Source organism: Monocercomonoides exilis (genome assembly GCF_001643675.1).
Source record: "Monocercomonoides exilis strain PA203 chromosome Unknown scaffold17-1647472, whole genome shotgun sequence".
Classification (NCBI taxonomy): domain Eukaryota; phylum Preaxostyla; order Oxymonadida; family Polymastigidae; genus Monocercomonoides; species Monocercomonoides exilis.
The window spans coordinates 1,441,403-1,467,483 of record NW_027150562.1 but is presented as its reverse complement, the minus strand read 5'-3'; the positions used below and the strand labels follow the sequence as shown (position 1 = coordinate 1,467,483).

At 39.3% G+C, this 26,081-nt stretch overlaps 8 protein-coding genes across 8 annotated transcripts; 5 read left to right on the top strand and 3 right to left on the bottom strand.

The window, feature by feature from the left end:
- Window positions 1-1,163: 1,163 nt before the first annotated feature.
- MONOS_11582 (uncharacterized protein) lies at window positions 1,164-5,405 on the bottom strand. The gene is made up of 2 exons (XM_067864124.1): window positions 5,256-5,405; window positions 1,164-5,121 (listed from the first exon to the last, which is right to left on the bottom strand). Exons 1-2 carry the CDS (start codon window positions 5,370-5,372, stop codon window positions 1,567-1,569), a joined length of 3,672 nt encoding a protein of 1,223 aa, XP_067729390.1. The 5' UTR covers window positions 5,373-5,405; the 3' UTR covers window positions 1,164-1,566.
- Window positions 5,406-5,512: 107 nt separating this feature from the next.
- On the top strand, window positions 5,513-6,731 carry MONOS_11581 (vesicle-associated membrane protein 7G). The gene is made up of 5 exons (XM_067864123.1): window positions 5,513-5,672; window positions 5,755-5,947; window positions 6,007-6,094; window positions 6,177-6,337; window positions 6,394-6,731. The coding sequence occupies exons 1-5, from the start codon at window positions 5,527-5,529 to the stop codon at window positions 6,460-6,462; spliced, it is 657 nt and encodes a 218-aa protein (XP_067729389.1). The 5' UTR covers window positions 5,513-5,526; the 3' UTR covers window positions 6,463-6,731.
- On the bottom strand, window positions 6,529-14,738 carry MONOS_11580 (putative RNA recognition motif-containing protein RRM; the record flags this gene model as incomplete). The annotated part of the gene is made up of 4 exons (XM_067864122.1): window positions 6,529-14,197; window positions 14,267-14,442; window positions 14,499-14,533; window positions 14,592-14,738. 4 exons carry the CDS (start codon window positions 14,736-14,738, stop codon window positions 6,909-6,911), a joined length of 7,647 nt encoding a protein of 2,548 aa, XP_067729388.1. The 3' UTR covers window positions 6,529-6,908.
- A 1,283-nt stretch (window positions 14,739-16,021) lies between these two features.
- Window positions 16,022-18,060, top strand: MONOS_11579 (putative Protein kinase superfamily protein). The gene is made up of 3 exons (XM_067864120.1): window positions 16,022-16,297; window positions 16,387-16,547; window positions 16,617-18,060. The coding sequence occupies exons 1-3, from the start codon at window positions 16,142-16,144 to the stop codon at window positions 17,983-17,985; spliced, it is 1,686 nt and encodes a 561-aa protein (XP_067729387.1). The 5' UTR covers window positions 16,022-16,141; the 3' UTR covers window positions 17,986-18,060.
- On the bottom strand, window positions 18,055-19,338 carry MONOS_11578 (uncharacterized protein; the record flags this gene model as incomplete). Its single annotated transcript, XM_067864119.1, has 4 exons — window positions 18,055-18,219; window positions 18,333-18,887; window positions 18,960-19,224; window positions 19,285-19,338. 4 exons carry the CDS (start codon window positions 19,336-19,338, stop codon window positions 18,188-18,190), a joined length of 906 nt encoding a protein of 301 aa, XP_067729386.1. The 3' UTR covers window positions 18,055-18,187.
- A 1,101-nt stretch (window positions 19,339-20,439) lies between these two features.
- Window positions 20,440-23,389, top strand: MONOS_11577 (putative Bromodomain; the record flags this gene model as incomplete). The annotated part of the gene is made up of 9 exons (XM_067864118.1): window positions 20,440-20,447; window positions 20,524-21,008; window positions 21,140-21,320; window positions 21,534-21,786; window positions 21,859-21,994; window positions 22,133-22,585; window positions 22,729-22,822; window positions 22,906-23,020; window positions 23,087-23,389. The coding sequence occupies 9 exons, from the start codon at window positions 20,440-20,442 to the stop codon at window positions 23,183-23,185; spliced, it is 1,824 nt and encodes a 607-aa protein (XP_067729385.1). The 3' UTR covers window positions 23,186-23,389.
- A 14-nt stretch (window positions 23,390-23,403) lies between these two features.
- Window positions 23,404-25,074, top strand: MONOS_11576 (uncharacterized protein; the record flags this gene model as incomplete). The annotated part of the gene is made up of 3 exons (XM_067864117.1): window positions 23,404-23,622; window positions 23,692-23,707; window positions 23,775-25,074. The coding sequence occupies 3 exons, from the start codon at window positions 23,404-23,406 to the stop codon at window positions 24,866-24,868; spliced, it is 1,329 nt and encodes a 442-aa protein (XP_067729384.1). The 3' UTR covers window positions 24,869-25,074.
- A 183-nt stretch (window positions 25,075-25,257) lies between these two features.
- MONOS_11575 (putative Glycogen recognition site of AMP-activated protein kinase) lies at window positions 25,258-26,074 on the top strand (the record flags this gene model as incomplete). Its single annotated transcript, XM_067864116.1, has 1 exon — window positions 25,258-26,074. One exon carries the CDS (start codon window positions 25,258-25,260, stop codon window positions 25,957-25,959), a length of 702 nt encoding a protein of 233 aa, XP_067729383.1. The 3' UTR covers window positions 25,960-26,074.
- Between the last annotated feature and the right edge of the window lie 7 nt (window positions 26,075-26,081).

The following is a 26,081-nucleotide window of genomic DNA, read 5'->3' as shown; positions in this document are numbered from 1 at the left end:
CAGATGTTTACTTGAATAAAGTTTTTGATCATCATGACAAAAAGAAAATATTGTATGATTTTCTTTTCGGACATAACACATACACCAAAAATAATTCTAATTCGAAAAAAAATAATTCAAATTCGAAAAAGAATAATTCAATTTCGTAATTAATAATTCGAAATCGAAAATTAATAATTCGAATTCGAAATTAATATTTCAATTTCGAAAAAAATAATTCGATTTCGGAATTAATATTTCAATTTCGAAAAAAATAATTCAAATTCGGAATTAATAATTCGAAATCGAAAATTAATAATTCAATTTCGGAATTAATAATTCAAAATCGAAAATTAATAATTCAATTTCGTAATTTATTAATTCGATTTCGAAAAAGAATAATTCAATTTCAAAAATGATTATTTCAATTTCGAAATTCATTAGAAACTGAAATTTTTAATTTTTCTCGAGAATGGATTTCAGAAAAGTTCAAGTTATTTTTTAACCTATCAAATTTTATTACTCATAGAAAACTGTTTTTTTATTGCAACAATCAATAAATCAATTTTTTGAATTTTTTTTCATTTTCGAAAATCATCACTCAAATATTAATAATTTTATAAAAATTCATTCTATTGAATAACCAAATAAAATTTTAAAAAAATTTAATCACGATTATTGAATTATTTCTTCACAATAATGTTATTGTTTCATTGGCAAAATTCTGAATAATATCGGTTTAAACATAAAAATGTATTTCTTTCCTTTTCAAATTAACTTCAATCAATGAATCTTCATTCAAAATGAAAGAAAATTTTTTAATGAAAATGCAACATTTTTCAATTATTGATAAACTAAATTTGCTGATGAGATAAAAATAAAATGAATTTATAACCCCAAACACAAGTTATTCATTCCACAAATCAAAAAAATTCACGTTTCGAAATTGAATTATTCTTTTTCGAAATCGAATTAATAAATTACGAAATTGAATTATTAATTTTCGATTTTGAAATATTAATTCCGAAATCGAATTATTTTTTTTCGAAATTGAAATATTAATTTCGAATTCGAATTATTAATTTTCGATTTCGAATTATTAATTACGAAATTGAATTATTCTTTTACGAATTTGAATTATTTTTGGTGTAAATATTTAATTTGATCATTTTAAAAATTTCGAATTACAACATTCATTCAAGTATTTTTTTTAACATTTCCGTAAAGTGCTAATAATTATTAATACAATAAAAAAGGAAAATTGAGAAAAATCTTTGTGATTCATTAAAAAAAGAAGTTCAAAAAAAAAATTGAGAATTCAAGAAATTAGAAGTACAAATGTATTGTAAAAAACGGCATAAACATACAATGCCAAATATATACAATCAAAAACGAATGACATTTCTAAAATAAAAAAATAAAAAAATAGTTAATTCCAGCTATATACAATAATACAATAAAATAAAAAATACCATTGTAATTATGAAACACACACATACAAAAAAAAAAGATTATATAAAAAAATCGGATGTGTAGAAAATGGGTGATGGAGAGAGAAAGAACAAAACAAAGCATGAAAGTTGTAATTCAATCGTGATATAATAAAAGGCAGCGAAGTCTGTCGGGAGGAAAAGAAAACGAAACAGCACGCCGCAAACACATTGGAGAAGGCGAGAAGCCATTCGACTCGTTCGAAACATCAAACAACAGAGGGCTCGGGCGATACGAAAAGGACTGCTGCTTTTTGGGCTTGTTTGCAGGTTGCCCAGCTGCACAGTTGCACAGCTTGCCTGAGTCAATTTGGCTGAACACTCCGATTTGCCGTGCTTTGCCTTTCTTTTCGCTCCACAGATTGACAAAATTAGCAGAAGCAGAAAAAGATGTGGACGGAGAAGTGACAGAATTTGCATGTGGATTTTCAGAACTGATTTTATTAACAGAGTTGACAGAAGAAGAAGGAGAATCCGAAGAAGAAGAAGAAGAAGGAAAATCAAAGGAAGATATATCTGCAACATTGAAGTTATCACCACAAATCGCTTTCTTTGAGACAACTGATGAAGCAATTTGATCATTCACATCAACACTCTCTGATGTGTGCTGTGATGAATTCAACGTGTCTGTCTTGTTTTCAACATTATCAGCATTTGCTTTGTCTGCTGGGCATCCATTGGCACTTCCATCTGAATCGCTGCTGTTCCCAGAGCTTATTCTTGATCCATCACTTCTCTCTCTCTCTTCTCTGGCAGAAGAAGCAGTTTCGGATGAAATGTTGGATTCTACAGTTTCTGATTGATTTTTCCTTTTTTTCCTCTTCTCCTCTTCTTCATTTGTGACACTTCCTATCAAGTTCTGCGGCAAAGATCCAGTGCTGACGGGATCATCACTCAAATGGTGATTTTTGTGGGAGAGATGGCGATGAGTGTGAAATGGCGGGTGAATGAGAGAAAAACCAATGTGCGACAGATGAATGTGTCTGTCTTGGTGATCAGAAATAGACATGTGGCTGTGGATGTTTGAAGTGATCTCGTCAGAACCGCTTTTGCTGCTGGTGCTACTACTACTACTACAACTATTGCTACTGCTACTACCACTACTACTACTACTGCTACTACTGCTGCTAAATAGATGATTGTGATGTATTTGGTGTTGTTGTCTGTGCTGCTTCAGATTGTTCCCCATGCATCTTAAACTGGTCAGCACACCCTGTGATTCTCCTTGCTCACTCTTCTGCTTCAATCTATCTGCATTTTCTTCTTCTTTGCTTTTCTGTGTTTCCTTGTTGTATTCTTCTTTTGGTTCAGCTTCGTGAAATGAAACGTCTGGAGTGTGGTTGTGAGAAGCAAGCGAGTCGAGAACAGGCGAAGAGGAGTTTCTGAATGACGTGGATTTCTCTCTTTCAATCAAAAGAGACCGGTTTGGCTGCTTCTGCAGTAGAAGATCGCAGGAAGCAGCCTCACAGGGAAAGAGGGAGGAAGACGATTGAGCATATTTGTCTGTGATCGGTGCTGGCATAAGAGCAGAAGAGGAAGAGTCAGACGAAAGAGCAGCGGAGTCAATGAATGTTGTTGAAGTTGAGCGGGAAAGTGGGGAGAGGGGAGTGAACGAGGAGGAAGAGACAGCGTTGGAAGATGGCAAGAAGGAAGGGAAAGAAGGCACAGAAGATATGCTCAGGGGTGATGGTGACAGGGAGGGAGAAGGTGAAGGAAGAGAGGCAAGAGAAGCAGTGACTGTTGTAGCAAGGGAAGAAGTAATCGGCAGGGAAGGGAACGAAGGGAACGAAGCAGCTGAAGAAGAAGAAGAAGAAGAAGAAGATGCAGCGGCTGAAGAAGACTGACAATCGTATTTGGCTGAAGTTAGCAGAGCAGAACTGGACGAGGCTGTTTCTAATGTCGCAAACGACTCAAGAGAATTAGCAGATGCGATCTCAAAGTGTGGAGCAGGGGTGCTTTCAGGAATAACCAGTGTGAGTGCATCGTGCGACGAGGCAGGAGAGAAGAGGTCGCTTGTCTGTGCTGACGTGGAGTTTGAGGGGGAAGGAAAGGAAGGTGTTGCCAGCGGGTCTTCGACACCTGCCTGGAGTGCAGGCAGCTGCAGTACGCACGCGCCGAGCGGCTGCTCGTTGCGCGACGAGTCGAAGATTCCAAAAAGAAGCGAAGGCGGAAACTGGGCCTGCTGGCGAAGAGCAGCAAGACGGGCGGAATTCCCGAGATGCTCGGTGCCTTCAGAAAAGTCAGAGAAAAGATGAGAAGTGACCTGGTTGTTGATTGGCAATGTGTTCCCTCTTTGTGCACTTGGGCTGGCTGCACTTGGGCTCTGATGGATTGGGGAGTGCTGCGAATGACACGAATGACGCGAGTGACATGAATGAGATGAATGAGACGAATCTTGTGTGTCTGCAGATTCATCGGAGCTGCTGCACTCGCAGGTGTCTGAGTCTGTCAGATCGGCATTCTCGCTGTTTTCGTACTCATCTGCACCGTCGAAGTCATCTGACAGCATCGACCTGTGCAGGGGACGGTTCTTCAGCAGATGGTTTGTGATGAAGCGAGACGCCTTCTCCACAACAGAATCGCCAGCTGCTTTGTTTGACGAGGGATCATTCACAAAGCGATGGCAGAACGGACTGAAAGGAAGTGAGGGCGAATAGAAAGGGGAAGAAGTTGTCGATTCTGGGAGTTGCAAGATGGACGAGGTAAACTCAGATTTGGACGCATCTCGGAAAGAAAATGCTCCATCGTTTTCTGCAGGCAGCAACCCTGATTCTGTTTTGGCGTCTCCATCTAAAGAATCTTCGTATTTATCGGCATCATCGTCTATCTTTAGAAACTTCGGTTTATTAGCGAACAGTGACTGTTCTCTTTTGACTTCTTTTCGATTATCTTTGACTTCAGAGGGATCAAACCCAACTTCCCTTCGAAGAATTGAAGAAGGGAATTTTGATGATGTCGAAGACAGTAGTTTTTTCTTTAATTTTTCTTCAGATTTTTCCCTCATCTTTCTTAAGCCATCAATTACTACCATCCTTTTGTTTTCTTCTTTTTGTCTTTCCTTTTCAGCAATCCGTCGCTCTTCCATTGATTTTTTCATTATCATAGGAAGAGCAGGTTCTGATTGCATTGTTACAAACGGATTCACTGCTAATGATAGTGCATTTTTCGTTCCTTCTGGTGTGGTTCTTCCAAATGAAATTGATGGATATAATGTTGCTTGACTTAATGAATCACAGAGACGCGCTTGCAAAACAAGAGGATCAAGAGGAGGGGGAATAAATTGTTTTGATCGAAGAGAATTTTTATTGCCTTTGAGCCGCTCAAAATAAGCTTTTTGAATCTTTTCTTCTCTTTCTCGAACTTCTTTATCTCGTCGTTCTTTTTCTTCAGCTTCTCTCTGCTTTGTTTCTCGAAGCAATTCGCTGCGTTTCATGTTTAATCCAAAAAGTTGTTGAACGTATGCAGATGGTTTCATGCTACTAATTGTTTTCCCAAAAATATGCGCAGATTCTTCGTTTTCATCTCTTGATTCACTTTGCTGTGGAGGTAACTGATCACATTGACTATTGAACCGTAGCTCTCGTGCTGTTTTTGGAGTTAATGACTGAGGTTTGAGCGATGAGGACACGGAAATTTGGGAAGATAAATCAGACTTAATAATTGATATTTAGTAAATTTTAAAATAAGAAATTTACAATATCATTAAAGGTCAGTTTATGCACACATATTTTAGTGGATTTACAGTTACAATTAAGAAAAAAATAACGAATAAAATTTCCCTCACACCTTTTCCCAACCCCGTGGAAGGTACTGACTTTGACTTCTCTTCATTCTGGATAACATACAAGGTACTTTAGGTGACGGATTTTGCACCGATGGAGGCTCGTGGGGCTTCTCCGTCATATTATAACACAACACAACAATGAAAAAATATTTCTTTAAGGGTATTAAGAAAAAAGTTAGCACTTAACAATTAATAAATTATATCAATAAAATATTATCACTTTTTCTGTTGTTCACTAATTTATTTCATATTTCCCTTTATTAAAGGTGAATTATGCCAATTATTTATTCTCTTATAGCAAGGAACACCATTGTTCTGTGCGAAAGTTCAACCGCAAAAGGAAACTTCCCTCAAGTTTCTAGAACAATTTTGCAGAAAATACCCGCGACAGACAGCAAAATGTCGTACATTTATGAACAGTTTGTTTTATTGTTTTGACCTTTTCCCTTTTTAACAGTTGAAATAAATTGTTAATAATATAATTATCATTGTTTTTAATAGGTACACATTTCATTACATGGTGAAGTCGCGTATTTGTTATCTTTGCCTCACTGAGAAAGAATTCGGTTCTCGTGAAGCATTCGCATTTCTTTCGGAATTGCAACGAAGATTCACATCGCAATACAGAGATGGAGTTTACTCAGCAGCAACAAATGGAATGAGAGAATTTGCTTCGCAGCTTCAACAGTGCATGGTTTGTTATTTATTTCATTTGTTTTATTCATTCAAAAATTTAAAAATAAATCATTTAAGAATGAATACTCAACACAATCAATAAATAAACTTAAACAAGTGCAATCCGACGTCGATGAGTTGCGTGGAGTTGTCGAACAAAATATTGGTTTTCTTTCATTAGACTTGACATTATTATTTGACAAATAAAATTATTATTTATTTCTCGAATTTTGTTTAAACATTTAAAGATAAAATTCTTGTTAGGCAAGAAAAAATAGAACTTCTTGTCGACCAAGCTGAACAGCTCAACCAGTCTGCTGCACAATTTAAAAAGAAATCCGTCGGATTGAAAAAGGCAATGTGGTATAAAAATATCAAGCTATGGATTATAATCATTGTAATCATTTTGGTGTGTTGATGATTCTTTCTCCAATTTGTTAACAAAATATATATTTTGGTATTTAGATTCTTATCTTTGTTATTGTTGTTGCTGCCTGTGGAGGGTTCACGTTCAAGAACTGTAAAAAATCTTAAGCATATTAATTAATGTTGAGTAAGCTCACATTTGTCATCAACTATTTCAGTTTCCTTTTTTTTCAAGAATTATTTTTTTCCTTTTTTTAATTGGATGTAGTTATCTTTCTATATATTATGAAAATTTCACATTGCTTCATTTTTTGTTCAATCTTCAAAAAAGCCTTTTTTGAAACGAAAATTGCATTCCAAATTTCTAAGCTCTAATAGAATTGTCACAGGTTGTAGGTTATTTCATAACAACAACGCTAAAATAAAATAAAATAAAATAAAATAAAAAATAAATCAAATAAAAACAACAATAATTTCCAAAATAGCATCTAATAAATACACTAACAAAAGCAAAGCAAAGAAAAGAAAAGAAAAAACTTACAAATAATGCTCAATATTAGTTCAGTTTATATCAATTAAATTCCACTTTATTTTACAGGAACAAATTTTTACCTTTAAGAATTGCGATTTGTTGGCTGATTGCAAAATGAATGTACCGAATGGAACGAGTTTGACGACTCATTCGAGGACTTTGAAGGATGACAGCTTGTTTTGTCCACAGAAAGCGAAAGAGAAGTCGAAGAGTGTGTAGAAAGGGAGAGTGAACCAGAAGAGACAGAGCGTATTGGATGAGTCTGTGTGTGTGAGTGTGAGCGCGAATGCGAATGTGAATGAGAAACAGAGTTCGAAACAGAACTGGCATTGCCGTTGGAGCTTGAATTGGAGTGAGATGGAGTGAATGACTGGTGGGTGAGCGAGGCAGAGCTGGCGGGTGAAGGTTCAGACGACGACAGCTGCTGATCAGCAGTGTAGAGCGAGCTCTGATGGAAGAGCGGGGTGGTTGGGGTGGAAGAAGGGGCAGGGTGCTGAGAGAGCGAAGAGGAGCAATTGCTCTTGGAGGAGTCGTCGATGGCAGAGAGAGGGTGAAGGGAAGAAGACTCGCTGTTGTCACTCAGGTTGGTCTGGTCATTTGTTGGCAGGGCCAAAGAGCGAGGGAGAGAAGAAAGTTTTGTGGTGTGATGGAAGCGAGGCTCGCTTTTGACGGATTGGATGCGGCTGGGTGATGGTTTTGGTGGTGGGGAAGAGGAAAAAGAGGAGGAGGAAAAAGACGAAGAAGAGGAGGAAGAAGAATAAGAGGAGGAAATGTAAGAAGAATAAGAAGAAGAAGGGGTGGAGGAGATGTTGAGGGGAGGAGAGGAAGGAATGGGGATTGAAGAAAGAGGAGAAGGGCTGCCGTAGATTTGATTGGGCGACAAGTCGAAATGAGAAAGTGAAGATGTGTTTTGAGTGCTGAGTGTGGTGAACGGCATCAGAGAAGAATACAAATAAGATGATGGAGATGGAGAAGAGGAAGAAGAAGAGGAGGAAGAGGAAGAAGTTGAGGAAGAAGAGGACGATGAAGAGGATGATGAAGAGGAAGCAGGAGAAGAGGAAGAAACAGAGCTAGACACAGGGACAGGCAGAGGGAGAGAAGAAGGAGGAGGGGGAGGAGGAGAGCGAGAAAAAGACTGTTCAAAAGAAGAGGAGAAAGTGGAAGGCGAATCGAGGGAGGAAAGAGAAGAGGCTGAGGCAGTGTGGAGAAGAGAGGCCGAAGAGGAAGAAGGGGAGTCTGTGATGGAATAGCTGGCAGAGGAAGAATAAGAGGAAGAGAAGGACATCGAAGGCGATGTCTGAAGAGGAGATTGAGTGTGAGGAGAGGCAGAGGCAGAGGAAGAGGCAGAAGAGGCTGTGGAAGAAGAAGAAGAAGATGATGATGATGAAAAGGAGGAAGAAGAGGAAGAGGAAGAAGAAGAAAACGATCCCTGTTTCGACATATGCAGCAGATCTGACTGGCTGTGCTTGCCCAAATGGACAGGCTGATAGCCATCTTTCAGAGAGAAAGAGGCAGAGGCAGTCGGCGGCAGAAGCGGAGGAGGCTCCAAAAGAGAACAATTGATTGGCTCTGAAGAGGTTGTGAGGCTGTTATTAGGAATATCCTGTATATTCAGTATATTCTGTATATTCAGTATATTCTGTATACCTTGTATATCATCTATATTTTCTATATTTTCAATATTCTGTATGTTTTGCATGTTTTGGAGGCTGTCGAGGTCAGAAGTGTCGAGTGTGTCGCGTGTGCTGTCTAAGGAAAGGAAAGTAGGGGTGAAGAGATCAGAAGACAAGGCAGAAGAAGAAAGATGATCGTGGCGATGGAGATGAGAGTGAGGAGGAGAATGACGGTGTGAATGGAGATGATGGCTGTTAACATTGCCCATTGAAGAGACAGAAGACAAATGAGTGTTTGTGGAGGCAGCAAGGCGCGAATGGAGCTGCTGATGGAGAGAAGAAGGGGGTGGAGAGAGAGACATGGCAGAAGAGGAAGAGGAGGAAGAAGAAGAAGGAGAAGAGGAGGAGAAAGAAGAAGAATATGAAGAGGTGTGAGGCAGTTGCTTCCCATCACGAGAAGCCTGGCTGCCCATTTGTGGGTGTGCTGGGAAGAGGGTGGAGCGAGGGGAGGCAGTGAATGGGATAGGCGGGTGGATGAAGGAGGAAGGAGGAGAAGTTGTGATGCAGCGGCCAGACCGTCGAGGCGCTTCTGTTTGTGGAAGAGGCAATGAATGCTGTTGATGTTGATGCTGCTGCTGTTGCTGCTTGGAGTCACACTGGAGATAGAGTTGAGAATTACCCAGCAAGGAGAGGTTGAAAGTGGAAGGATGAGAAGAAGAAGAAGAAGAAGAAGAAGAAGAAGAGAAAGAAGAAGAAGAAGTAAAAGAAGAAGAGACAGAAGAGGCAGAAGAGGTAGAAGAGGTAGAAGAAGTGGAAGAAGCAGAAAGAGGAGATGATAATGTTGATGCAGACATCTCATTCAGATGTTGTGAGGCAGCCAACGGAGCAGAAAGAGAAGTGGAGCGAAGAGTGCTGACAGGCAGCACATTGTTCTCCAGTGCAACAGAAGCAGCAGAAGAAGCAGCAGAAGAAGCAGCAGAATTAACAGAATTCAGAGAAGTCACAGAAGTGACTGAAGCAACAGAAGCAACAGAAGCCTCAGACATCGACAAGGGAGAGTCTGACCCTCTGTGCTGTGAAGGCGAAGAGAGCGACGCGGCTCTTTCTGCTCTGCCGACAGAAAGGAGAGGAGAGGCCAGGTGAGAGAGAGGCACAGAAGAGGCAGGGGGAAGAGGAGAGGAAGGGTGTGGGGCAGAGGTGTTGAGAGGGGAGAGGAGGGTGTGAGCAATGCTGGTTAAACAATGTGAATGCGAATGGGAATGAGAGGCAGGCGGAGTGGCAGGTGCAGCAGCAGCAGTGGCAGAGGCAGCAGAGGTGGCTGTCTCGTGCAGACGCTGGCCGAACGAGAAGGAGTGTCTTCTGTGCCAGTTGAGAGGGTCCTGGTGGAATGGGCTGTGTGGTTGCTCAAGCTGATCTTTTAAATCAGATGAGGAAGAAGATAAAGAAGAAGAAGAAGAAGAAGAAGATGATGATGATGATGATGAAGTTGATGAAATAGAAGATGATGAAGAAACAGAAGAAGCAGAAGGAGCAAATGAAGAAGAGAGGTTCGACTGATTAGACAAGCCAGCCTCTTCTGCTGGATGCTCCTCTGCTATGTCCTGTGCATCTGATAAAGGCAGCAGATGGGGAGAAAACGAAGAAGGCGGAGTGAATGTGGACATGAAAGAAGAGTGTGACTGGAGATACGACGAAAGCGGGGGAGAAATTGACAGCACAGGCAGAGGTGTTGTCAGCGACTGCGAATGCTTCATCATCTTATTGGATGGCTCAGCATTCGCTTTTCCTCCTCTTCCTCCTCTTCCTCCTCCTCTTTCTCCTTCTCCTCTTCTGCTTTTGCTCTTACTGTGATTATCCTTCTTCTTCGACATTGAACCAATCCCCTTTCTACTTCTGCTGCCTCTGCCTCGCCCACACGACTTCAACGAAATGGCAGACTTGAATGGACGCGGGGGAAGTGCAGAAATATTCGAATGCGCCTCAAAAACAGAACATTCTTTGCTTTCCTTCTCATCTTTGCTCAGTTGTTGTTGCTGCTGCAGCTGTTGTTGTTGCTGTTGTGTCTGCAATTGAAGCTGCTGCTGATTAATCGAACTATTCTTCTCTTTTCTCTTCCTCCTCTTCAACGACGAGGCATGCGATGAAATAGAGTCCACCCTTCTGAATGAGTGTGATGTGGAGCAGGTGAAATGTGAGCCAACATCCGAGTCATCGTCATTGATTGTCTTGCGACTCCTCGATTTCTTTGTGTGATGTCGTGTTGAGACACTCCTATCCCAGCTGCTGTCATCATCATCATCATCCTCGTCATCATCATCACTGTCTTCATCATCATCTTCACTATCATCTTCTTCATCATCATCATCACTTGAACTTTCGTCTTTGGCTTCTCCATCATCTCCATCTCGTCTGCCATGTTCTTCATTGCTGTCAGACGAGTAATCATTATCATCTTCATCATATGCATCATCATCATCATCATCCTCTTCCTCCTCTTCATCATCATCATCATCTTCTTCTTCCTCTTCCTCATCATCGTCGTCATCATCATCTTCATCTCCACTCGACTCATTCTCATTCCTGCTGTCTATTCTGCATCTCGACGACTCGTGTGAATGTATCGGCAGACTGCTCGGCTCCAGCTGCGACGCGCCAAAGATGAACATTGATTGCTCTGTGGTGAGTGCAGAAGGGAGAGAAGAAGAAGAAGAAGAGTGAGAAGACTGAGAAGAGTCAGACACAGGAGGCGTCACTGAATATGTAGAGCCTCCACTCATCGACTGCGATTTGGGTGTCTTTGATGAACTGGATGTGGGAGTGGAAGAGGAAGACAGGCGCTCATCCAGATCAGCACTGGCTGAATAGACAGAGCTGCTGGCCAGCCCCACCCCGTCTCCTGTGTGTGGAGTGCAGGCAATGGGAAATGCTTCTGCCACGCCAATTGTTGTTGGAGTGCCTCCTCCTCCTCCTCTTTCTCCTCCTCTTTCTCCTCCTCCTCCTCCTCCTCCTTCTTTTCTCTCATCCGACATGCCAGACGGATCAAATAACAGCATCGAAGGTGTCTGGGGTGTTCTGTTCTGCACAACAGGAGTGGCAGCAAAGGGAGTGTATGACTGATAGGCAGAGACAGGCGTGGGTGATGTCAGCAATGGAGAGGTTGGAACCCCATCTCCCTCAGAATGCGGAGGGGCAGGCGAGGCAGAGGTGTTTGGAGAAGAGGTCGGAGCAAGCGGAAGATTGGAGCTGAGGAAGGGGAAGTACTGCTGCATTAACGCGGCTGAGGCTGCTGCTGAATTAACAGTGCCATTTCCATTGCCATTATTATTATTATTATTATTATTATTATTGCCATTGAGGATGCTATTGGCTGGCGGGAGAGGAGGAGTCTGAGTGGAAGATAAAGCAAAAGGAGAGAAGAGAGTGGGAGAAGGAGAAAGAGAAGGAAGATAAGAAGGAAACGAGCCCTGCTGCACCAGCTGCAGCTGCTGTGTGTTCTGTGCATAGGAGGCAGCAGGTGTGAGAGGAGGAGTCTGAGAAAGAGAGGGGTGGCTCTGAGGTGTTTGAGGAGGGGTGAGGGAGGCGACGGAGGGGGAGACGAAGGGGAGGAAAGGAGAGATCTGTTGAGAGAGGGCAGAAGGATCAGAGCCCAAGAGATGCACTTGTGGGGAGATGAAGTGCTCGAGAGAAGGAAGAGTGACATTCGAGGAGGGGTTTAATGATTGTTGCTGTTGAGACTGTTGAGACTGTTGGGACTGTTGGGACTGCTGAAGAGAATTCAGAGCAGGTGAAGTCATTGAAGAAGAAGAAGAAGAAGAAGACGATGACGATGGGGTTAATGAAGAAGAAGGTGAGGAAGAAGAAGCAGAAATAGAAGAAGAAGAAATCACAGAAGGAGTGGAGGATGGGGTGACAGAAGAGAATGCAGGCAGTCCAAACGACGAAGGAAGAAAGGAAGGTGTGGCAAAGAGCTCATTCTTGTCGCTCGGTGTGTTGTTTGTGGGTGTGGAAGAGGTGCCGACAGCGATGGCAGTGAGAGGAGGGGCAAGAGGAAGATGAAGAGAGAGAGGAAGAGAAGAAGAATAAGAGAGAGGGAGAGGAAGAGCGAGGGAAGAAGGAGGAGTTGACTGTTGCTGCATTTGAGAAGAAAGCGAGGCATCGTTTGCGAATTGGTCGGATTCGTCTTTGAAGACAGAGAGAGAAGGGTCAGTTTTTGACTGCTGGATGATTTGAGGGATGGAAAAGGAAGAAGAAGAAGAAGAAGAAGGAAAGTCAGAAGAAGGGAAAGAGGAAGAAGAAAAAGATGAAATAGAAGCAGCAGAGGAGGAAGAAGAAGAAGACAATACACGCTGTGGAGGAGTTGAAGTTGTGTCAATGGAAGGAGAAGAAGAGGAGGAAGAAGAGGAAGAGGAAGAGGAAGAAGAAGAGGAAGAAAGTGATATGTTGTTTTGTGGATGAAATGAAGGAGGAAAAGAAGAAGGAAAGGAAGGGGCAGCTGGAGGTGCTGGCAGAGTCATCGTCAAAGGCATTGACATGGATGACAACATTGATGATGATGCTGATGATGGAAAAGAAGAAGAAGAAGAAGAAGAATTTGATGAGGAGGAAGAAGATGATGAACGAAAAACATCATTTGAAGCAGAAGCAACCGACGCCCCGAGTTCAGCAGAGGAATCAGAAGATCCTTCAACAGCAGGGGAAGAGGAAGAGGAAGACAAAGAAGAAGAAGAAGAAGAAGAAGAAGAGGAAGAAGAAGAGGAAGAAGAAGATAAAGGAGCTTGGTTTATAGATGCATACTGTTGCATCATCTGCATCTGAGCAGCGCCTTCAGCTGAGTCCAACTGAGACGTGTATTTTGCCTGTCCCATCTGATTGGAGAGGAGAGGAGGAGAAGGCGAAGAGAGCAGCGCCTGTATCTGCTGCAGGGGCAGAGCAGACCCCATCATCCGATAGGCTGCCTCAGGATCGATGAAGCTCATTGGGTTGAATGCGCCGTATGATTGATAGGGGGCAAAGGAAGGGAAGATCGCATCGTCCTGAGAAGGAAGGAAGTCCTGCCCACGCATGGCAGAGCTGTATGAGGAGGAGGAAGAAGAAGAGGAGGAGGATGACGATGATGGAGAAGCAGAAGAGGAATTAGAGGAAGAGGAAGAAGAGGAGGAGGAAGAAGATGTTGATGAGAAATGCTTCTTAGAGCGTGGAACATATTCTGGCACTCGGCCATTCATTGCCATCCTCTCAGTACTGAATTTGTGCCTGTCAGCAGTGCCATCAACATCACCTGACTCTTTTTCTGCCTTCTTCTCTTCTTCTCTTCCGCTCCACCGATTCATCTTTTCACTTTTATTTGCTCTGCTTTTGTCGCCTCCACTTTTCCCTTCTCTTTCGGCTGCGGCAGACTTTCCGCCTTTCTCTCCTTCTTCTCTCTCTGCTGTTCCACCGCCTCCACTGCCTCCACCGCCTCCGACTCCACTTCCTCCTCTGATGCTGCCAATTACTCTTTCACGTGCTCTCCTTTCCTTCTCTTCCTTCTCTTGTATCCTTTTCTTCTTCATCTCTTCAGTCTCTGCATATTTGATTGCCAGCGGCTGGTCAAGCTGTGGCAGTCGATAGCCTTGCATGGCTGCAAGCGCCCGGTCTGCAGACTCCTGCGTTGTAAACCTAACAAATCCTATTTGCTTTGTCGAATGCGCCTGACGATCCACCATCACTTTCACTCCTTCAATCGCACCAAACGGTGAAAATAGATCATGCAAATCTTCTGTGATGATAAAATGAGAAAAATATTGTTTTTCAAGAGCAAAATAAATAAAAATCAAATAACTCATACGTTCTGTAAATTTTGCTGGGAGTGGCTTCACATATAAATTCGTATTGGCAGATGAATCTGCAAGTTGTTTTGGAGCATTTGATGGCTTCACAAGAAGAACTTTGTTTCCTAGTCTGTAATTGTTCATTTTTCGCATAGCTTCGCTCGCTTCTGACTCACGTACAAATTTCACAAAGCTATATTAAAGAGAAAAGCAAATGCAATTTGTGAAAAAAGTAATAAATTTATATACCCGTATCCTAAACTTTCTCCAGTTTTATTGTCCAACTAATTCATATCACATTTGTTAATTAACGCAATTTTCTAATTTCTAAAAATTATATACCATCACTTTAGAAGAAATAATCTCTCCATATGGCTTAAACAATTGATTTAATGCTTCATCGTCAATATGACCTGGTAGATACTTCACAAAAAGATTTAGTTTGTCAACTTCTTTTTGTGTGCTTTGGGTATGAGTTTGTGAATTCATTGAAAAAATGTGATTGAAGTATTATCCAATATTGAATTCTGCCTATCGGTCTGTTAAAGTTTCAAACAATTTATAGCATTTAAATAATGATAAATAATGTTTAACACAAACTGCTGGTTATATTTTTGCTATCTCTCAAACGTTTTTTAAAGAAATTTCCTTGTTATCAAAAAATAAAAGAAATATAATAAGACTTTGGATCTTTTGCCTTGTACCTTTATTAAAAATAATGCATTTTTTGTTGTTTGTAATTGCAGTTACAACAACAAAATGTGACGTTATGACAAATTCAGAAGATTCAAATTCTGAATGTGTATTTGAAGGAAAATCATTTTCCCAATTATCTCCAACTGAAATTCAGAGAATTGAACATGAGGGTTTGCTTGCTTTTTTACCAAAAATACTCGTTTTATTTGTTGGATATTTTTGAATATCGAAATTTCAAACAATAGACAATGAAGTCACGTATTTTTATCATCCATGTCCAAATATGACAATTCCAGGAGCAAAGAATCTTGTGATGATTGATGCAGATGAGATAATGACAAACTTCCATCAAATAGATTGCGATCCAGATGCAGAGCTTCCATCATCAAATACCATAAGATTGTGCTACGAAGCAGATTCCAATGTAACTTCCAAGAAAAATTCAAATAATTTTTCAAAAAGAAAGCGTAAAGCAATTTCTGATGAGGAAGATGAAAATGATTCTGGTCCACGTATGAATTAATCTCTTTTATTATCGATTTTTAGAACCTTTTTATGTTTGATAGCATTGGCAATGTATTTTTCAATCTTTTTTTCAATAATTTAAGTTTTCAAATCATTTTAGAATTGACTTTGTTTGTAACAGAAAAACTCCAGCAACGCCTGGTTATGTATGCAAAATTTATTTTTAAACATTCACTTTTTATTTGTTTACAAATACCAAGGATGAGAATGAAGATGCTTGCGGCAATTCAGAATTATGCTTGTATTATCGCTGGGAGACTGACATTTCTTGCGGTTTGCTTTTATGAAACCTTTCTTCATTAAATAAATCATATTTTCCCAAATTATTGTGCAATAGCTCCCAGTGCTGTTGATTATTGGGGAATTGTTTATATTGTGTTAGTTGTTGGGGTAATTTTACTTATTTGTGCTTGAATTGACAAAAAAGGAAAATTTTCATCATTTCATTTTTTGTGTTTATCACTTCATAATAAATTATTGTTTAATTCAAAAAAAGAATATTTTTGTTGATATTTTATTGTTTTTGAGTTAAAAATTGATCTTGGCATATTATCTGGAGAATCAATAAAAGGCCGTTGAATTGGTTCAGGGTTTTTTGTGCTTCTTATCGTTACATAGCCTCCAGGCAACTCTTTTTTAAGTACTACATTCACTGAAAATTAAAAAGCTGAATGAATAGATTCAAAGTTCTGAAGCTTTTGGGAGATGGAGCATATGGAACTGTTTCCAAAGCTTTTAATCCAGCAACAAATGAAATTGTTGCTATTAAAAAAATGAAGCGTCCATTTCAAACATGGTCCGAATGCACAAATTTGAGAGAAGCAAAGGTCTTTATTTTTTGTATTTTTTTGTAGTTTATAACAAATATCTATGTATTCAATTCTTTTCGGATAATCACATTCTAATTTTCGTGTAGTCACTTCAAAAATTATCGCATACAAATATTGTCAAATTAAAGGAACTTTTCCGTCAAGGAACTGAGCTGTATTTTGTATTCGAACTTTGCGAAGGTAACCTTTATGACAGGATGAAAAGTCCTGATCATCCTTTTACAGAAGAACGCATAAAAAATGTGATGTGTGTCTTGAGAATTCAATTATTGTTGTGAAGTATTATTATTATTATTTTCAATTTTCTTACTTAAAGTTATCAAACACTTGATGGCTTAAATTATATGCATTCAAACGGATTTTTTCACCGAGACATAAAACCAGAAAATCTATTGTTTAAAGGAACTACAGTTAAAATCAGTGATTTCGGAGAAGCACGAGAGATAAGATCAATGCCTCCATACACTGAATATGTATCTACTCGTTGGTATCGTGCACCTGAAGTGTTATTGCGTTGTCGAAATTATTCCTCACCTATTGACTTATGGGGGGTTGGGTGTATCATGGCAGAGTTGTACATGAAAACACCGCTATTTCCTGGATCATCGGAGTTAGATCAGCTGTTTAAAATGTTTTCAGTGTTAGGCTCGCCAACAGACGTTTCATCTTCAGTTTCCTCGACGGCCGGGCTTTTCTGGCCCGAAGGATGTCAGCAGGCCACAAAACTCAGCATCCGCTTCCCTTCTGTTTCGGGCGTTGCACTGGAAACTCTGATTCCCTCTGCCTCTCCTCCTGCCATTGATCTGATTAGAAAACTGCTCCGTTTTAATCCTGCGTCTCGCCCAACAGCTGCCGAGGCGCTACAACATCCGTATTTTGCTGGTTTCAGTCCACAATATGGCTTGGATGCAAGCGCTGCAGTCGGGTCTGGCAGTTCATATTATGGCAGGTCAAAAGCCCACTCGTCTCCGTTTTCTCCTTCGACAGGATCGGAGAAAGGAGGCACTTTTGAGACGTTTTATTCAGACGGAGATTCAGGTGCAGGGGGGTTTGGAGGAGCGTCAGGGCAGCCACCGCTTAATCCTACCTCGTCTACAGGCCACCTTTCAGGGCTGAGTCACCACTCATCCGCACACTCACCCGCACCCTCCACTTCTGCCTCACTTTCCACTTCCTCTTCCATCACTGGCTCGCGTGTGCGTTCGCCTTCGCCTTACCACCGCTCGACATCTCCTTCATCGGCCGCACAAACTGGACCAGGTGTTGCTTCTTCTCCGTCCTCAGGAACTTTGTGTTCAAGTGGCGCTTACATGCGGAGGCTGTCTGCGAAGTCCACCAAGCGCCCTCCTGTGCTGCCGCAGCGGAGCACGTCTCCATCTTCATTTCTCACCCCATTCAACGACGATGTCGAGGACGATCTGTTCGGCTTCGGATCGTCTGCAATGGGAAAGCCTTCATTCATTTCAAATCCCTCCCTGTCTTCTTCATCTCACAATCGCTCTTCATCCTTCGGGATCTCAAATACACCAACACCATCGTCCACTTCTCCTACATCGACTGCACCATCTCCTTCTCCATCTTCCTCTTCCTCTTCCTCATCTTCCTCCTCCTCTTCTTCTCCACTGAACGATCTTTCAATTACGAAGTTTCTGGAGGCATTTGACACAAATTCTGATAGTAAGTGATATTAAAAATTTCTCATTTCTTTCTTTTTTTTTCAAATTTTATTAAGATCAATACGACTTTTAAGCAAGTTTTAATTAATAAAATAATTGTTTTCTTTGCAAAATCTTTAAATTATATGAATGTGAAAGGTTGCGTTTTCGCATTATAATGTGAAAGTGACAAGAGAGATTGTAAGGGGAAAAATCGTGAAGAAGTGGTCATTTACTCGGTTCCTCCTCGGCTAGCTCTTCCAGCTGGATTTTTGAGTGAAACAAAATATTGTTAAGTAAAAATATTTTTGTTTTTTGAATATAGTTAATCAACTTTTAAAGTTAAGTCAATTCTTTATAATAACATGTAGACAAACCTCTCTGTTTATTCATGTTCCTTCCGCGAACTGCTGGCTCTTCGCTAACTTTTGGTTCTGCTGAGCATTCCTTGACAGGAGCTGCAGCTGGTCCCTCTTTTGCGCATGGCTTTGCTTCTTCGCAAGGAGCTTCAGCAGCCGGAGCAGGCTTCTGGCACGGTTGTTGTTGCTGAGGTGGAGCCTGCTGCTGAGGCGGGCACTGCTGCTGAGGTGGTGCCTGTTGTTGCGGTGGGCATTGTTGTTGGGGTGGACGCTGTTGTGGCTGCTGGTAGCATGGCTGCTGCTGCTGTGGAGGTGCGAATGGGTTCTGCTGTTGTCCGTATGGAGAGTTTTGATTACCAAATGGAGAGTTTTGTCCGCCAAATGGAGAATTCTGTCCTCCGAATGGAGAATTCTGGTTTCCGAATGGGGAGTTTTGTCCTCCAAATGGAGAGTTTTGCCCTCCGAACGGGGAGTTTTGTCCACCGAAAGGAGAATTTTGCCCTCCGAATGGTGAACTCTGACCACCAAATGGTGAACTTTGTCCTCCAAATGGTGAATTACCACCAAAAGGACCTAAGCAAATAAGATGATCATAAAGAAATAGCCATAAAAAGGTGGAAGAAAAATAAAAAAGATAAAACAAACTGCTTTGGCCGCCAAATGGAGAATTGCCCATTCCATTGCCTCCGAATGGTGAATTTCCAAAACCATTTCCTCCAAAGGGAGAGCCTCCCATTCCATTTCCCCCAAAAGGACTTCCGCCTCCCATTCCATTACCACCGAATGGGCTTCCGCCACCCATTCCATTCCCTCCAAACGGACTACCACCACCCATCCCTGGCATTCCCCCACCGCCCATACCCGGCATTCCTCCTCCTCCCATTCCAGGCATTCCTCCTCTTCCTCCCCACTTTATGATTTTGTAATATACATTTTAAATGTCTCAATAGAAATATTTATCGATACAAACTTGAGAGAATGCGAGTTCCAGCAATAACAAGAAAGTCGAAACGATTGTACTCATCTTGGTGAAATATTACGAATAAAAACTGTAGTATGTTTCATGTCATATAACTCGTGTTGTTGTAGATAATAAACATGTCAATATTTATGAATCAAATCAAATATATTATGGAATTGACGATGTTTCATATCACCATTCTTTCGAAGCATTATCCCTCTTTTCAAAACGATGTTTAACTATTTTTAGTCTTTTTTGACAAACAAAAGTTCAAAATTTTTTGTTTGAAAATACAATTCAATTCTCATTTAATAAGATTTGTTGAATAATAATAGGCTTTGAAACATTTTCACCTATCAAGTTGTCAAACAATCCGAAAATATAAAATACAACTTTAACAGATAGCATTCAAAGCTCTCAAAATTTAGATTATTTATGATTGTTTTTTCTTTGAAATGCAAGAATAATAGTTTTTTGCACTCTAAAAAAAAAAAGAAGCCACTAGAAAATATTATTTCTGAAAAATGCAATTTTATTTATATTGCAATGGTCACAGAACTTAAAAAGAAAAAAAGATAAGAAATTCGTGTTTAAGGTTATCCAAAAAAATGAAATGTTCTCATTTAAAACATTTTCAGTATAAATTGCATGCACAATACATTACAAACAATAAAAGTTTGAAAAATGTACTGCTGATAAGGACAATTAATATAAAATGAACAATAAAAACTCAAAATTCAATAAATGTAACAAAACATTTCTTCTCCAAATAATCCATCTCAAATACTGCATTCAACTATTTTGTAATCAAAATAATATCATTGCTTTTCACCAAAATGAAGCAATTTCCAAAAAAGTAACCCTTATTTAGATCATTGTTTCTTTTGAATTATGGCAAACAAATTTTGAAAATGGCAGACAAAGGAAGTAACGATTTAAACTCGTTGCTTAATTTTTTGGATAACGTGGAATCCAAAGATAAGGTAGACATACGTTATTGAGCAATTTATTGAACTGCTTCTTTTGTTTAACTAGTCTTTGAAAAGTGCAAAATCAAAGCGTCGTTCTCCCACTCTACAAACGTCTACTCCACAAAAACCCACTTCACCAACGCAATCCCAATCGTCTAGAGGGGATGTTGTATATTCTAAAAAAACTGTAGAGATGATGAAGTTTGAAATAAATACATGTTTTTATGTATTTTTAATAACTTCTTTAATTTCCTTCGAAACATCAAAACACTTTCAGTTATCTTCGCAAATGTGTTAATGAGTTAATGCAACATCGCGCTGCTGGTCCATTTAAAGAACCAGTCGATCCAGTTGCTTTAAGCATACCAGATTATTTTGCTGTTGTAAAGCACCCAATGGATCTTTCTACCATTCGAGATAAAATTCCAACATTTCAACCTGTCACTTCATCAGATAGTAAAACGCAGACATATACTGCGCGGCCCACAAAAAAGGCCCCATTTAAAACAGTGAAAGAGATACTTGGAGCAATTCATCTTGTTTGGGATAATTGCTATTTGTATAATAAGGCAGGAAGCGAAGTAGTGGAAATGGCAATTGATTTGCAAAAAGCATTTGCAAAAAAGTTAGAGCGAATGGTTGAAAAAGGATGGTGGACAGCTAAGGATGTTGATATTGCTGGAACTTCAACAGCTCAAGACCTTATTGCAGCAAAGTGCAGCTCAGATACACCATCACGAAGAGGATCTTCTCCTTCAGTTGGTTTGTGATACATTTTTTTCACCTTGTAATATATGTGCTTTTTGACAACATTTTCTAACATTTACAACAATGTTTATCATATTCAAATTGCGAATCATCTCACTCAATTTTATTTATTGTTGTTTTTTCAGATTCTTACAATAACGACCCTTTCGAAGATTCTGACCAAGGAAGATCATCAAATGCTTCGAAGCGTCGTGGGACAGACGGTAAAGGGGAGAAAAAAGAGGAAGATAAAATTCAGACACGACAGCGTACTGGAAAGCTTCCTTCAAATTCCACTCCTCTTTTGTCTTCGCCCCTAACATCAAGGTTTGGCTTGTATAATTTGTGTTAAATAAATTTTTTTCAAACTTATTAAATTTTCCTTTGGCTGACATTTTGACATATTTTTGTCTTCATTTCATTGTTTGGCCAACATTGTCTTTAACAATTTGCTATGTCAATGAACCATTAATCGTTCATTTCATAAACAATATGCATAAATGTATACATTTTGTCCAACTTATTCTTTTTCTTTCGAAGTGCATCTTCTCCGTATGTCTCGTCGCTGCTGAGCCAGAAGCAGTATGCGCAGGAGTATCGCCGCTCTGAGAACGACGGCCATTGGACAGCACATCACAGCGCCAGCTCAACAGCAAAGAAGAGAAGATCCACAACCCCGTCGTCACAGGGAATATCGAGCTCTCCTTCGTTTTCGTCGCATCGCGGGACGAAAGGAAAAGGAAAGGGCCAAAAGGGTGCGGGAGAAATCGGGATGATTCCTGGGTCGATGCAGGTGTGGCTGTTTGAGTGGTGCTTAAAAAAAATGGATTGAATTTTCATGTTATTTTGCCTTGTATGTGTTCAGAATGCAATGATGATGACGCCGCAGGGAATGGTTCTTGTTATGACGCCAGAAATGGTGAGTCAAATGGGCCTCTCGCAAATGGTGTCTGGCGGAGCAGCATCTGGCAGCTCAAAAGGCGGAAAGAAGAAGAAGAGACGTGTGATACGTGGTTATATTCATGTGAATGATTAAATATCTTAATATTCGATTATCTTTCGTGTTGTCTTTCGTTATGAAATACAAATTTGTTCATTTTTTGTGTTTTCGCAACACTTTGTTTTTTAAACTTTATCAGAAACGCAAAGCAACTTGGCTGTTGGGTTTGGCTCGATGGCAGGCGGAGATAAACAAGGGAAAAAAGATAAAAAACAGCGGATGAAGAAGCTGGATCCATTTGCTGAGGACGATGAATCCAACGATTCATATGATGACGATGATGATGATGATGATGATGAGGACGATGAAGATGATGAAGATGATGACTTGAACGATGATTCGTTTGGTGCGAATGACGAAGATGCAGCACAGGCATTTCCCCAGCACACAGCCTCTCCTCAGGTTAAGTCTGCTTCATCTTCTTCTGGTGCTCCGCTTGCTTCCTCTCCTGCATCAGCTACTCTCACACACCCTCAATCATCATCAGTTTATTCAGAGGAAAGCAAGTTCTCTTCCTCTTCTGCTTTTCAGCCTCCTTCTTTTGCGACTCAAGGATCGTCTTCTTCTTCAGATGACCAATCGTCTGCTTCTGGTGTGATTTGTTATTGTGCTGGTTTTCGTTTACTTTTTCATTCGATTATTCTTTTTTAAATGCTTCGGACTTGCCTTGTGTAAAAATTGCCCCCTGCAAACGGATAAAATTTCATTCTAACTCATCTTTTTTTTCCTTTTTAGGAAATGATATTCCAGTGATTGAAGGGCAGCTGACACTTTCAGACGACTCACCCCTCGACCCAATTTTGACAACAACAGAAGCAGGTGATGATGTGTATGTTCTGTTTAACTCTTCTTGTTAAGATAATAAATTACATTTGCTCTTATTGGAAATTTTTTGTGATTAATTTATGATAGACCTTTATCATTGGATGAGAAGGAAGTCATTACAAATGGCATTGGTAATCTTGCAATGGAGAATCTTGATCAGCTCATTAGATATCTTCATTCCATCACAAAAGATTCAGATAAAGTGTGCTTTTTGTTCATTTAAATACTTTTTTCTAATGAAAATGTTGGGACAATTTTTGATTTTTAGTGGGGAGAAAAAGAAGAAGTTGAATTTGACATTGAAGAATTTAACACTCAAACTCAGCATAAACTTCTTCGCTATATTACTAAATATGAGCAGCAATGATCTCTTTAAAAGTTGTTAATTGGATATTTCACTTCATTATCTCAATTCTTTATGCACTTCATTTGCGTTTTTCATACACCGTATTCCATTTTGTTTTATTTATTTTCCTTTTGAAATGTATCTTCCTGCTTAACATTTACAATTTATCTGTTTTATTCATCTCACTGCTCAATCTGATTTTCAATATAACATTCCCTTAATCAATGTATTAAATTCATATGAGCGATTTTATTGTTGATTCTTCGCTTGAAAATGATCCGTTTTATGTAAGTGATGAAGATTTAGATGAATTTGGCTTATTTATTGCACAAGCAGATGGTGCACCGCAGGATGATTTTCTTTTTGATGATTTTGAAAAAAGCGATGAATTTAAAGAGCTTTACGAGCAATTTAATCATGATACCACAAATTTTCAAACATTTGAAAGCGGTGATATGGTGTTTTTAGTTTTATTTATTTTAGAAAATTCGTTATGCACTTTTTTTATTTTTTGATTGAAAAATCAGCTTGTTGTTGAGCAAGGTTTGTGTTTGAATCAATTGATTATCAGTTTTGTATTTGAATTGTATTTAATAATAAATTTGTTTAGAATTTGAAGCGAATGATCTGATGAACAAAGATAGTAACAAGAACGATGTCTTTAATTTGAATGACGAAAATCATGAAGAACTGAAGAAATATGATATAAAAAATGATGATTCACAGAAACAACAAAATGAGTCACAATTTAATGATGTATCTTCAGAATCAGTTGTTGAAGATTTTGAGAAAGAAAAAGCTAATGCAAATACTTGTGATCTTTGCATCATGAACAACAAAATTCCAAAGTGTTCTGAAAATTATAATGATGAAAAAGTTGAACGTCCAACGGAAATTGTGAGCATTTCAAATGAAAGTTTACATGACAAAACAAGTAATGATGCTAAACATCCAAAAGCAATTTCTCAGAACCAAAAAGGCAAAAAGAAAAACAACAAATCTAAAGAAAATGAGAATCAAAAAGGGAAACCACAAAATGCAAATAATTCCAAAAGAAAACAAGAAATTGATCAGTCAATTGCAAAACAGAAAAGTAACGATTCATCTTCACAGGAAGCATCAGCTGCAATTGATTTGCCCAAACAAACAGAAGCACCTCCACCTTCTTGTTCGAAAGCTTCTCAAAAGAAAGCCAACAAGAAAGGAAAAAACAAAGCACAAAGAGATCCGCAAGAGAACATTTCACAAAGCACTTCATCAAAATCTTCCTCTTATTCAACTTTGCCCATTTCAACCACATTGCAATCTTCGACTTCAACTTCAGCAGATGTTGTTCAGACTTCTTCACCACCTTTAAAAGAAGAACAGCATTCTGGTTTAAGCGACAAGACAGAAAAACCATCTTCTGTGCCCGTAATTTCGAAAAAGATGTCAAGCAAAGCTATGAGAGCAAGAATGAAAAAAGAAAAAGAGTTTTTAAAAGTCAATGAATATGTTGAGAAAGTAAAGGAAGAAAATGAGAAATATGAAATTGAAAGAAAATTAGAAGAACAAAAAGAAGAAAGAAGCCAAAAAATAAAAGAACAGAAAATAGACCAAAATCAACCCCCACGCACATTCTTTGGATCGGTAGCGAATGTGTTTTCATTTGCAACAAAGTGGATGGGAACTTCGAGCAAAGAAGAAAAAAATCCGAAAAAGTGAAATACTTCACTGGCTTATGTAATAACAAATATAGATCGTCTCTATTGCATAAAATTAAATTTCAGATAAAACATTAATTTGAAAATTTTCAATTTTGTATAATTAAAAATGTGTTTATTTTTTTTTTTTTTTTTGATTGTTCCAAAAGCATGCATAAGTTGTGTGTTTTTGCTGTTGTTTAAAATAAGCGAGTGTTGCAGTGATAAGAATATTGCTTTATTTTTAAAATATTCAGGATTATCAAAAAATTCTTGAATTGAAACAAAAAAAGTTGGCTAATTTGATCTACTATCTCAAATTGTTGCTGGAAAATGTTGAAACGGCATTAGCAGATATTCGCATTTCATACATAATTTTCACTTTTATTGTGGAAGTACAAACTTTCGATTATGTTGTCTGAAACCGATAAACTTCATTTGGCAGAAGCAATTCCTTCTCCGTGGCAAAATTCAATATTTCAGGGCAAAGAATCAACAAAACAACCGCAATCAATACCAACAGAAATTAAATTTCCAAATCCTCCAGGAACAACAAGCGTTGAAGTGTGCGGTGATTGGGACGAATGGAGAACAAGGACAGCTCTCCAGTATTCAACCTCAGAAAACATTTGGCATTGTTCCGTTCCTCTTCCTGTTGGCACTTATCAGTGTAAATTTTTAGTAAATAATGTTCATTGGGTTGTGACAAATATGCTGCCAATGCTTGCAGATGAAGGAGGAAATAATAACAACCAAATATTCGTGAAAGATAGCAATCTATCTTCACAAACAGAAACTGCATCTGCAGGAATTGGGGATAACATGGGAGCACCGTCGTCATCCGAAGCACCTCCTATATTTAAAATGTATTACAGCGCTGCTCATATGCGGCATCGCGAATTTACTCCTTCTCCGTCACCTGAAACATCACCAGCTTCTCCTCAAGAGTTTGATGAGCAGCACGCTCAAGAAATGCATGAAAGTTCGTCGACATCTCAATCTACTCAAACAACCACGGATCAAGATGTTAGCTCAATGGACAAAGATCAATCCAATTCGATGCGGTCATCTGATGAGAAAAAACTTTGTGCGGATAAATGTACAATTTTATAAATTTATTATTCTTTCACGTTAACAAGATTGTTGTGATTTTTGTTTCATTTTCTGTCATTATTCACCTTTTGTTTCTTTTTCAATAAATGTGAAACAAAGTCATGGGCATAGATCACTTTTTT

Excerpts from the sequence above, each read along its gene's own strand:
- MONOS_11582 (XM_067864124.1), bottom strand. The coding sequence starts at position 5,372 with ATGACGGAGAAGCCCCACGAGCCTCCATCGGTGCAAAATCCGTCACCT. Across the intron at positions 5,122-5,255 it reads TTCCACGGGGTTGGGAAAAG|TCTGATTTATCTTCCCAAAT; the intron begins GTGTGAGGGAAA and ends TCAATTATTAAG.
- MONOS_11581 (XM_067864123.1), top strand. The coding sequence starts at position 5,527 with ATGCCAATTATTTATTCTCTTATAGCAAGGAACACCATTGTTCTGTGC. Across the intron at positions 5,948-6,006 it reads CGCAGCTTCAACAGTGCATG|AATGAATACTCAACACAATC; the intron begins GTTTGTTATTTA and ends AAATCATTTAAG. Across the intron at positions 6,095-6,176 it reads AGTTGTCGAACAAAATATTG|ATAAAATTCTTGTTAGGCAA; the intron begins GTTTTCTTTCAT and ends AAACATTTAAAG.
- MONOS_11579 (XM_067864120.1), top strand. The coding sequence starts at position 16,142 with ATGAATAGATTCAAAGTTCTGAAGCTTTTGGGAGATGGAGCATATGGA. Across the intron at positions 16,298-16,386 it reads CAAATTTGAGAGAAGCAAAG|TCACTTCAAAAATTATCGCA; the intron begins GTCTTTATTTTT and ends ATTTTCGTGTAG. Across the intron at positions 16,548-16,616 it reads GAACGCATAAAAAATGTGAT|TTATCAAACACTTGATGGCT; the intron begins GTGTGTCTTGAG and ends TCTTACTTAAAG.